The 12,600-nt window shown below is 38.6% G+C and overlaps 1 protein-coding gene across 1 annotated transcript; it reads right to left on the bottom strand.

The window, feature by feature from the left end:
• Positions 1-1,077: 1,077 nt before the first annotated feature.
• LOC104433116 (dirigent protein 19) lies at positions 1,078-1,813 on the bottom strand. Its single transcript, XM_010045768.3, is given in 2 exon segments — positions 1,078-1,577; positions 1,580-1,813. Coding segments are annotated over 2 exon segments (570 nt in total). The 5' UTR covers positions 1,755-1,813; the 3' UTR covers positions 1,078-1,182.
• Positions 1,814-12,600: the final 10,787 nt, after the last annotated feature.

The following is a 12,600-nucleotide window of genomic DNA, read 5'->3' as shown; positions in this document are numbered from 1 at the left end:
AAGGTTGTCTTAGTTCTGGCTAGCGGGTAGTGATGGCCCAACAACCCTCGTCCCATGACCAGAGAGTGGCCTAGTGACCCTTATTGGCCATAGTAAAAAAAAAAAAAAAGGGGGAAAAGAAGAAAATGAAAAAAAAAATTAAAAATTAACAAAAAATTCAAAAATATTATTTAAAATTATTCACGTTAGCGCCGATCTTACCACATAGTACAACAAGCATTCATTTTAATAATTTTCGACCAAAATTGACTGAATGAATTTAATTGGGTAAATGAAAAAAAGGTTGAAGACTTGATTGGCAAAATCAAGAAGTTAAAGACTGAATTGATAAAAGTACAATAAGCATAAGATTTTTTAAACAATTTTCCCATGTAAATCAGCTTAAGGTATCAAGAGCATTATTAGTAATAGAAGAGAGGGAGTCTTTTCATGGTTATAGATATTTATGTCTTATCAAGCATGCCTTTCGCTCAAATCCTATTAACAAACGGGTCCATAAAAGTATCTCCGTGCGGAATAAGCGGATGTCATCATGCTCAAGTTAACTCGGTTATTTTGTTAAGAGAATGTACTTTGTCAAGGGCCAATTTGTAACTCAAAACAAAAATTCCACATTCTAGTTCAATCAACTTTTTCTAGGATACCTTTTACCACGAGACAAAAAAAGATGTCTTATGCCCGAATGCCCTCGAGGCTTTCAAAGCATTACAACATGAAAATAGCTAGAACATTGAAAATTACAGTATTTCTTTTAGTTAGTTTCCAAATAATTGCCTGATGACACATTTTAACAAAGTTCAAAGTAAAATTAAAGCAGATTGATGGTTTTTAATTATGGACTAGGCTTAGCAATTTCGCGAGTTTAATTTGCACCACTCTTATGTGAGGTGGTAATTGTGTCTGAGAAGCTACCACCTTTCTTTGAAAATAATTTTGAGATTATTTGTACCCTGTGAAAAGTTTAATTCGAAATACATCGTGATCGATGTATTTGGATTTGGATCGGATACCCGACAATTATTAGAGTAGTAAAGAGATAAGAGGACCTTACGGAAAACGTGCTCAGAAATCCACCTACCGACTCCATTTTAAATAAAAGAGTTGGTGACAGTCAGAGGAGAAAGCAGAAAGGAAAAAGATAAGGCCCAAAGAGTGAACCCATCACGTTCACATCACCAAACGTCAATAATGCAACACGTAGACGTTGTACTCGATGACGGCATCGCCGGTCTTCCGGTCGAACGTGTGGGTGGTTGCCTGCGCGTACCCGCGGGCGAACCGGAACAGCCCGCAGCCGCTGATCACCGGCATCTCCCGCACCTTCTGGAGCACCGAGTTCCGGCCCAGCACGGTGATGCCGCTGCCGTTGTACTTCCCCGCCACGAAGGCGAAGTTCATGATCATTAGCAGGCCCATCTCCTCCTGCGACGCCGACGAGTACAGGCCCTGGGCGCGGCCGACGAGCTCGGACCCCGGTTCGGGGCGGAGGGTCAGGGGGTTGTCGATCATGTTGACGAGACCGAAGAAGGTGGCTGAGGCGTTGGACGGCGGGGGCACGACGGTGACAGAGCTGGGGTGGGTCCGCTCAGTACGTCGTGCCAGTAGAAGCGGAAGTGGCTGAGCTTCTCCTTCCCGAGGTTGATGCCCATAAGGCTCGGGTCGAGGGCGGTCGCAAAGCCGGAGGCGAGCGTCGGGCTGCCAGAGGAGAGGACGAGGACGAGGAGGAGAGAGGAGATCGGACTGAGTGTGGCCATGAGGTGCTTCACAGTAGCTAGCCAGTTAAGGGGACATCAGTGCTGGGGAGTCGAATATATAGTGGGCATCTTGAGTTCGAGGGCGAGGCAATGTCTGGAAAGCTCCTTTTAAGTATTTTCGACATTAATAAAGTATTCGAAGGCTACTAATATGTGCATTTTCTTTTCAGTCCGCATTATGTAGGTACATATCGGGCTCGTGTAGTAGCTTACTAACCTCATTGACTGGGTAAGACGTGGGCCAAAATCTAAACAAGGGGCTTAGACAATGAAATTGTTTACTCTTGCTTCCGTGGAGGATTGGACCGGACATGTGCGGTGCGCCTAATCACTGCCTAAGTCTGCTCCTTAATCACAAAACCAACCCCATAGTTTAAAAGGGAAAGATTGCTCGCTTTAGGAGTTGAACTCAAAACCTCCAACTTCTACACGAAACATGTTCATAACTTCGTAACCACAAGATGATATGCGAATAATTGTAGGACAAGAACCGATCAAAACGTTTGGATGGACCGACAGGAGCCAAATGGACTCGTAAGATGGTTAGGTAAGCTGCCATTAAGACGTTTTAGAAGAATGTTTTGCTGGTTGAAGATGGTTACTTCTCTGAGTTAGTCTTCAAGGGTCATTTTAAGATTGAGAGGTAGTTGGCATTGGAGAAGCTTCCCAGGCTGCCCTCTACTTTGGCATTCACTCTTGCTTGTTCTTTGGGTAGACTTGCCTTCTTTGTTTGTATTTTTTTTTTTTTTTTTTTTTTTTTTTTTGTAGAACGTGTGAAGTATTTTAATCTATAGGGATAGTGTTCAAGTACAATGAGAAATGCTACAATTATTAAAAAAAAAGTCATAAATCTGTTGTTTTTGTATTAATTTAGTTCTAAATCTTTTAATTGTTTCAATTTAATCTTAAATCTTATCACATTATGCCAATTGAATCCATTCGATTAATTTGGACAACAAATTGTTGACATAAATGCCGACCATCCTACATGGCATGGCTGTTGCTGATGGGAATATTTTTTAAAAATATTTTCAAATTTTTAAATATTTTTTTTTTTTGGTCTTTTTCTTTACTTTTTTTTTTTTTTTGGGACAAAGTTATCAACTAACCATCGCCAGCTACAAGTGAGAGGCCATGCACCCTAGCTTTTTCGGGTGAGGCTGTTGCAGCCCTTGCCCATGCCTTCATTTGCCATAGCAAGGGCGGGCTTAGCAACCGATGAGGGTTACCACACCATCACCCATCGTTGTTGGTCCTTAGTCCCCCCCAAAAAAAAGTTTATATAAAGAAAAAAATTAATTTTTTTTTAAATTATTAAAAATTGTCCATTTTAGTGCCCATCGTGTCACGTAGGAAGGTTGGCATCCATACTAGTAATTTCCAGCCAAAATTGAGTGAATGAACTCAATTAGCAAAATGTGAAAAGATATAGGATTGAATTGACACAATTGAAATATTTAGAACTTGTTGACACCTAAATTTTTGCCAAAAAAAAAAATCATTTCTGAAAAATGGAAAAAAATTTCCGCAAAAATACTTCATGTTAAATTCTCGCATATAGATTATCTAGGTGTTTAGTATATATTTTTTTAATAGAAGATGTTTTTCCTAAAAAAAAATTAAATAAAAAGAAAAGAAGAGAAAAAGAAGAAGAAGCAAGATAGGGCCAATGATCTAAATGTGACTAAGGAAGAGGTTGGAGATAATCAAGTGGAAAATTGAGTAAAGAATTCACATGGAGAGATGAAACCGATGGCTTATAAGCTGTGAGTTGAGGGCTAGAAAGGATATATATATACCGATCCAGTTTGGATGGGTGATTCCGTGCTTGGAATTGGGAAGCATATAGGTCCTCATGAAAACCATCAATTTTGAGCTGATTCGGTTATGTTGTAGGTAATCTGGGTAGTTCCTGATTCATTTGCATACCCCTAACGCAAATAAAGCTAAATGCATAAAAATGTTCTCGTTTTACAATTTATGTGCCAAAGTAGTATGTACATGGCATCTTAGAAGTTGTTTGCCATGGTCATTTTGGCTTTATAAATTAGTTTTTTTGGGTATTTGGAAGGGATAATGTTGTAGAAATGTCTTAGAATAAGTGCGTGGAAAATCATACATGTTAAAAAATTGTAATTGAATGCTAAAACTTTTAAAATGTGCAATCAAACTTATTAAAATGGTGTAATTATGTCATTCTATTCGTTCCATTCAATAAGACAAGTGAAAAATGTTTACTTGAGTTTTTTATTACTTATCTAAGATATGTGGGGCCCCCAAGTGCCACGTCAAAAAAGAGGATAATAATAATTGTAATAAATTTTAAAAAGTAAAGAGGATAAAATAACAAGAATAATAATTAAAATATAAAAAAAAAAAAGGCAACGAGAGGTTTTAAAGCATCGAAGCAACTTTCAAATAAAGAATTCCCCGACGTTTTACCATTTAGATTCTCAACCTCCACCAGCTTACCAATTTTCCAAGCAATTATTCTTCCATTCCAGATATTATCAAACTCCAAACCATGAATCTGCATCCAGATGAGCATCCCAGAAAAACCAACATCCTCCGCATGCTGGCTTCCGACCTAAAATTGAGAGTTTTATTCTCTGACATTTTATTAAACTCCAAACCATAATTTAGGATTTGTTGAGCTCGATGTAACTTGTGAAGCCATGGCTAGAGCTTCGAGCTTGCAGCCTGTCATTGCCTAATGGCCAAGCTTGATGAAGGTCGAGTGACATTGGCCTTGAGCTAGACGAAGCTCCAGCTGCAATGGCCTCGAGCGGCCATGGCTACGAGCACCAACTTTCTCCGTCTTAGTCCGAGGTGGGTGGCCTCTCTAAAGCTGGAATATTCTCATAGGACCACACGAGCACATCTTGCTTTTATAAAGATCAATCATCTGTTTTGCTTCAGCTTTAGAAAGACTCGCCCGATTTTGTTTTGTTTTGTTTTGTTTTTCTTTTAATAATGTTTTCAGCATTACTGAGATTCACAATAATTGTTTACTCAGCTGTCAAAGGTTTGGATTCCTCTTGGCGGATCCAATCTCGTTCAATATTTTTCAGATCCTCGTCATCATCCTTTTCGGATTCAGAAGAATTCTCATTTTGTAAATCCGAGTCACATATGTATCTATCATGTTGATGCAGAATGATATGCCTGAGATGCAATTGAGAATGTTAGTATATAAAAAATAAATGCGATGAACAACCTTTTTGAAATGATTTTGGAAAGAAAAAAATTGATGAAAAAGTTTGGGAACTCGTCCTCATATCCTCGAACATCCTTGTTCCAAAAATTTTAAATTAACAAGCGTGTGCAAGGGCCTTAAAGCATCCACACGTCCTTAATGAAATGTATACATGCTTTTATTGAAATGATAAGGCCATTTTACAAGATTCATAATCTTGGACCAACGGCTTAAAGTCCGGGATTTTGCTTACACCCATAAGAAACAAATTGAAATGACAATCGGTTCCCAGGCAAGGGTATGTATAAAAAACAGAAAATGAAATTGGGTGAGGAGCATTCCCACTCAAGAGGGTTGGCAGGACTTGTTGAAGGCTTAGCCTCTTTACCATTTGTGATGGCACATATGAAATCTCCTTCAAATAGCTGGGTTAAGCCTACGATGATTCCTTCCTCCTCTTGTAGTAACCATGATGGTCCGAGAAAAGTTTCTTGCAACGAGGTGGGAAGTAATCATTGATGGCTTCCCCCTCTTTCAAATCGGCTTCCTTAGGTACCTCGGCCTCCCCAGCCTCTGCGATAACTTAGGCTTCCTCTTTTAATTCCTTTAAAAGCTTTGATAAGTTTTGTAATGCCTTGAGCATGTACACGCAAAACTCTCCCAGGAAGATGGCCACATTCGAGCAGCACCCTACTCAAACGTTATCGAGGGTTTGCCATTTTTGGACCACTTATAATAGCTCCAACAGGTACACGTATCATTGATACTAACTCAAAAGTTTGATAACTTGAATTCTCTTTGATCTCATGTTCCACGTATGGATTTGTAGTGTCATGGAAAACAATTGTAATATTGATGTCTCTTGTCGTGATTGATCTCTATCTTTTCATGCGTGGAATTTTAATGCCTTGATTCGTATCATCTGTGGGTCAAAAAATGGTATATCAAACTTTGATTATGGGATCCAGCCAAGGCCCAAAGTGGGCTGAAAGGCCACCGCACAGATCTTTGTTCCATCTGCGATCAGGAAACTTTGATGGTTTTTTATAAAGCATGTTGGGCCAAAACCCAGCCCATCCACCCATGTTGGGCCAAAAACCCGACCCATAAGGGAAGAGCCCATAAGATAGCGAGCAAAAGAACGCTTCAAGTGCCATAACTTTGCACAAAATGACACTTAAGTGCCATAACTTACGAAAGCTACACTTAAGTGCCACATTCGAAGAAAAACAGATCACTTGAGTGCCACTTCGGCCAAAGTCCGGCCAAAACGTCGACGTAGCATTTTTCTGGTGAAGTGCGCCCAAAACGACGCCGTTTTGCACACTGACGTGGCCAAATAATGCAAAAATGGCGTCGTTTTAGGCTAACGTGGTAAAAAATAATTAAATAAATTAAATAAATTAAATTAAAAAATAAATTTAGTTAAAATATTTTAAAATTAAATTTAGTTAAAATATTTAAAAATAATAATTTTAAAATTAAAAAAAAATTAATAAATAAAAAAGGAAATGGGTGAGGCGCCGAGGGATTAGCCCTAGCTACGCCACCGCCGCGCCCCGCCGCCACCGAGAAAGGCCGGCGACGGCGAGGAGAGGGTCGGCCGGGGTCGTCGGCCCCCGGCCGTGGCCCGGCCACCTCGGCCGACCGACAACAAGGACTCACGAGCTCTCTCGTTGGAGAAATCTTCTTGAAGTGTTTTGAAGTTGACAAAACGTTTCTATCGGTCTAGTACGAAGGCTTGCAGACTGCTATTTAAAGTCGAAGACCTCCAGGACAGCCAAACTCAAGACTCAAAGTCTATCCTCATTGACAGTCTCTAATCCATTGAAGAAAGGTTATCCATAAGCGTATGTTTCGTTAAGGATTTGACCTTATCAGCGGAGAAGATCTCGTGGCTGGAGAAGACATAACTGAGTCATTTGATTGATCGAAGATTGACTCGATAATTGAAGATCCGGTGATTGCCTAACTATTATTGGAAGGTTCCCGCTTATGGAAACCGAGATCCCGATTGTATGGGCGAACATGATTGATGGGCTATCAACACGTTCCTTTAATAGCTTGAACAATCTTCCTAATTGATTCCGTCCAACGGGTAGATTGGAGGAATTCCTTTGGTAAGTGCCAACGGGTATGATGGCATAAAGGAGTATATAAGGAAGACTGTCTTAGTTGTTCAAGGTGTGCGCGATAGAAGAATTACAAAGTCTGAAGCTTCTTTTTGTTTAGACAAATCCTTTGAGCGAACACTTGTATACAAAATAGAGTCTATATTTGTGAGAGACCTTGAGGAGGTGTGGTAGAACATCTACACTGTGGAATCAAGGCAAAGTTGTGCTGTAACTTCTCTTTTGATCATAGTAAAATCCAGCCGGTGGGCTGTCAGTGCGGAAGAGTGGACGTAGGCTTGGAATAAGCCGAACCACTATAAACCCTGTGTTCAATTCTCTCTTCCTCATTCCCTCTACCTCGATCGTATTTCATTTTGTTAATTAAGAGAGAATTTACTTTCTATCATATACTAAGAATCGCTTCCGTATTTCGATAAATTGTTTATGCACCTATTCACCCCCCTCTAGGTACTCATACTAGCAATATCAATTGGTATCAGAGCCTGTGTACTTACTTTATTTGAAGTGTTTTACTTCGTAGTAAAAGATCCATGGCTAGTATGCTAGCACCGGTGGCTGATGGAAGGGCAAAGCAATACCAGACCACCCTACTTTGATGGAAAAGATTACAACATCCGGAAGAACAAGATGAAAGCTTTCCTACGATCAAAGGATCCTCCGGAATGGGATGTTGTAGAAAAATGAATTACTCCTACCACTGCATCAGTCTTTGAAAGAGGAAAAGAAACTGATGAAACTAGTGGAATGTCTCAGGAAGAAATAATCAAGAGACAAACACTCGATGCAAAAGCAATTTACTCCTTATATTGTGCTTTATCACCAACTGAATATAATAGAATATCTTCTTGTGGTACATCAAAAGAAGTTTGGGACAGATTGCATATCACCTATGAAGGAACAGTCGAGTGAAGGAAACAAGAATCAACATTCTTCTTGGTCAATACGAAGCCTTCAGAATGAAACCAGGAGAATCTATATCTGACATGTTTAGTCGTTTTATAGATATTGTGAATGGTCTTGAAAATCAAGGTCAACCAACTTCTAATCCCATGAAGGTAAACAAGCTACTGCGTGGACTCTCTAGGGATTGGAATCACATAAAGACTTCGATAAGAGAGACACGGAGAATTATGCCACTATCTGTCGACGAGCTAATTGGAACTCTTTGGTCTTATGAAGTGGAAAGGATCAATGAAGATGAAGATCCAAAAGGTAAGAAATCCATTGCGTTAAAATCAAATGATGATTATGATGATACAGATTCTGAAGATGATATGGACGATGAGGAGCTTGCTCTCATGATAAGAAAATTCAGAAAACTGAATAGAAAAGGAAGAAGGTTCAACACAAAGAAACAAAGCTTTCAAAGACAGCAGACCAAGTCTGTTGATGATGAGGAACCAAACAAAGACGTAGTCCGCTTTGAATGTAAGAAAAGGGACACATCAGACCCAACCTGTCCTCTTCAAGAAGAAGAGAGGAAAAGCTGAAAAATTTCGAAAAGCTCTCAAAGCCGAAACACGGGAGTGACACGAGTGTGAAGAAAGTGATAATGAATATGCCAATCTATGTCCGATGGCACAATCGAGACTCAGAAGTGAATTTGAGGCAAGTAATTTTAAAATTCTGTCAAAGTTTCTAAATATATTGATGAACTATGCTTTAGTCTTAAGACTTCTCTCAAAAGAATTTCTGAACTGAAAAAAGAAAACTCAGCTCTAAAACAAAAGGAAAATGTTTTAGCGAGAAAAGAGTTAGAAGTCTAGACTTGTCTGTTTCCAATCTTAAAGAAAATGAAGACAATCTTTTAAAAGAAAATGCTTTTTTAAAAACAGACTTATCAAATATATAAAAAGAAATTTTCAATAGGGTCTGAAAAACTTGAGAAAATTCTTTCAAAGACAAAAACCTTACTTCAATAAGTCCGGTCTAGGTATGTGAAGAAACAATTCCCTTGATTGATTTTCCTAAAGTAAAATAAAGAATTAAGAAAAGACTCTCGAGTGAGGTTTACAAAAATCACTTCAAGAAAGTTTTTGTTAAATCGTAGGTAGAAATGCTCTAAAATGTTTGAAATGCAACAGTCCGGATCACTTTGAAAAAGAGTGTCCTATGGTTTAGAAACCTGTTAAGAAAATATGGGCTAATACTGCTTATGTTACTAACACCAAAGGACCCAAGAAAGTTTGGGTACCAAAGAAAGCTTGAGACTCTTTTTTAAATGTAGGTCACCGTCAAGAAAAAGGTAAAGTGGTATCTTGACGGTGGATGCTCAAGACACATGACAGAGACTCAAAATGCTTCATAAAGCTTGCTCAAGTAAATGGTGGAAAAGTTTCATTTGGAGGAAACAACAAAGGAAGTATTGTGGGATTTGGAACTGTGAAAATTGGAAATCTCACAATAAGTAATGTTTCCTTAGTGGAAGGACTCAATTACAATATTCTCGCATTAGTCAACTGTGTGATGATTTGGTTTCAAGATCTTCTTTCAAGAAGGAATATGCTCTGGAATCAATAAAGACTCTACTTAGTCTTTCATGGGTCGTAGACATGGAAACATCTATCTTCTGGATGTGAAACCAAATGAATCGCAATGTTTTATCTCAATTCAAGACGAAGCAAGCTTATGGCACGAAAGCTTGGTCATGTCAACATGAAGCAATTAGCCAAAATCTCATCAAAACAGCTTGTTCGAGGACTACCAGATTACCTTATCAAAAGACTGATTCATGTACTCCATGTATTATGGGAAAACAGGTAAGAAATTCATTTAAGCCAATAAATCATGTCTCTACTAATCATGTACTACAGTTGCTGCATATGGATCTCTTCGGACCAACCAGAACACAAAGTATTGGAGGTAAGGAATATTGCCTAGTAATTGTGGACGATTACTCCCGTTTCACTTGGGTATATTTCCTTGCAAGTAAGTCCGAAACCTTCTCGTATTTTGAAAAGTTTGCTAAAAAGGTTCAAAATGAAAAAGGATGTGTTATCTCATGTATAAGAACATATCATGGAGGTGAATTTGAAAATCAAGATTTTACAAAATTTTGTGATGAATCGCTTAATCATGTGTTCTCCTCTCCATATACTCCTCAGCAAAATGGAGTTTTGGAAAGAAAGAACAGATCTCTTCGGGAAATTGCTAGAACTCTTTTAATAGAAATCAAGATTTCTTCACAATTTTGGGTGAAGCTATTTCAACAGCTTGTTATATCATCAATAGAGTCTTCTTAAGACCTATTCTAGAGAAAACCCCTTATGAATTGTTCAAAGATAAGAAGCCTATTGTTTCATACTTTCATGTATTTGGTTGCAAGTGTTTTATATTGAAAAATGCAAAAGATCGAGTTGGTAAGTTTGAAGAAAGATCAGATGAAGGTATCTTCCTTGGATATTCTACATCAAGCAAAGCCTTCAGAGTCTATAACAAGAAGAGCGATCTGTGGAGGAGTCAATGAATGTCAAATTTCAAGACTCAACACAAGATGAATCAAGTCAGACTCATCAAGAAGAGTCTGAACCTGCTCCAGACCTTCCAAAGCTTACAACTCAAGAAGCACCTCAAACTCTAGAAAACTAGCATCAGGATGTTCGTGAAGATTCAAACAAAGAGAGAGATCATCAAACAGACAAATCAACAAGTAATTGGAAGCATAAGTCCGGTCATCCCAAAGATCTTATAATCGGCGAAATTAATGAAGGAATTCGCACCAGATCCAAAAAGGCGAGAAGAGTCTAGTCTTTGTAGCTCTTGTTTCGAAATTGAACCAAAAAGCATAGAAGAAGCTTTGTCTCGATGAAAGCTGGATTGAAGCTATGCAAGAAGAGCTCGGAAGTTCAGCATTAATGATGTGCGGGAATTGACATCCAAACCAAAAGGTAAAGCGTTATTGGAGCTAAATGGGTGTTCGAAACAAGATGAATGAGAAAGGAAAAGTCGTACGAAACAAAGCAAGACTCGTGGCCAAGGGATATACGCAAGAAGAAGGAATAGACTATGATGAGACTTACGCTCCAGTAGCAAGGTTAGAAGCTATTCGACTATTACTTGCGTTTGCTTGTTATAAGAATTTCAGGTTATTCTAAATGGACGTCAAAAGCGCCTTCCTAAATGGATTTATCCATGAGGAAGTTTATGTGGAACAACCACCAGGCTTTGAAGACCCAAAGAAGCCGGACTCGTCTTTAGCGAAAAGGCTTTGTATGGTTTAAAGCAAGCACCTCGAGCTTGGTACGACAGATTAAGTAAGTTCTTAATACAAAATGGTTTTGTCAAAGGTAAAGTAGATACGACTTTATTTATCAAAAAGGAGATCAAAATTTTCTTACTTGTTCAAATATATGTGGATGACATTATCTTCGGATCTTCTAATGAAAATTTGTGCAAGAAATTTTCTAAGTCTATGCGGGATGAATTTGAAATGAGTATGATGGGAGAATTAACATTATTTCTTGGTCTTCAAGTAAAACAATTGAAGGAAGGAACTTTTATTTATCAAGAAAAATATGTTAATGATCTTGTCAAAAGATTTGGACTGGAGAAGTGCAAAAAGACCGACATACCGATGTCAAGTTCTTTGAAGATAGACAAAGATGAAGAAGGGAAGAAAGTTGATCAAAAGCTGTACAGGAGCATCATTGGTTCACTTCTTTATCTTACCGCTTCTAGACCTGACATCTTGTTGAGTGTTTGCATCTGTGCAAGGTTTCAATCAGATCCTAGAGAATCCCATCTCAGTGCTGCGAAACTCATCATTAAATATGTGGCTTCATCATCAAGCATCAGTCTTTGGTATCCTAAGAAGGGAGACTTTAATCTTCTGGGATATTCAAATGCAGATCTGGCCGGTTGCGAGTTGATAGAAAAAGCACTTGAACCCGCGTTGCTTGGAAGCAGGACAATGTCTTGGTTTTCAAGGAAACAAAGCACCGTGTCCCTTTCAACAATGAAGCGCAGTATGTAGCCCCGGGAAGCTACGTTCGCAAATTCTATGGATAAAACAACAGTTAAGAGACTTTGAAATTGAAGACTCATGCACGGAGATTAATTGCGACAACACCAGCGTTATCAACCTCACCAAAAATCCAATTCTCCACTCAAGAGCAAAGCATATAGAGATTCGACATCACTTTATTAGAGATCATGTTCAAAATGGAGATGTTTCAATTCAATTTGTTGACTCAAAGAATCAAGCGGCGGATATATTCACAAAGCCTTTGGAGAAAAATCAATTTGAGTCTATTCGTTCCGGACTCAACATTTTGAGGTATGAGGATATCAAAGTCTAAAGACTTTCGACTCAGACTTACAAGACTTTATCTCGAAAGACGAGTCTTGGTACGTCCGTCGACTGTAAGTCTTTCTCCCTTGAATGTCATCTTCAAAAGGTACGATCATCAGATTGTGTTTAAATTGTTGCTATATTTAATTGACGTAAATATTGCATCGCTTCATTTTCAAAAGGGAAGTTATTTTTGAAATAGCGATTTTTGCGGAAAAAGATAGT

This window comes from Eucalyptus grandis, chromosome 1, assembly GCF_016545825.1.
Source record: "Eucalyptus grandis isolate ANBG69807.140 chromosome 1, ASM1654582v1, whole genome shotgun sequence".
NCBI lineage: Eukaryota > Viridiplantae > Streptophyta > Magnoliopsida > Myrtales > Myrtaceae > Eucalyptus > Eucalyptus grandis.
This window is presented reverse-complemented; position numbering and strand designations above follow the sequence as displayed.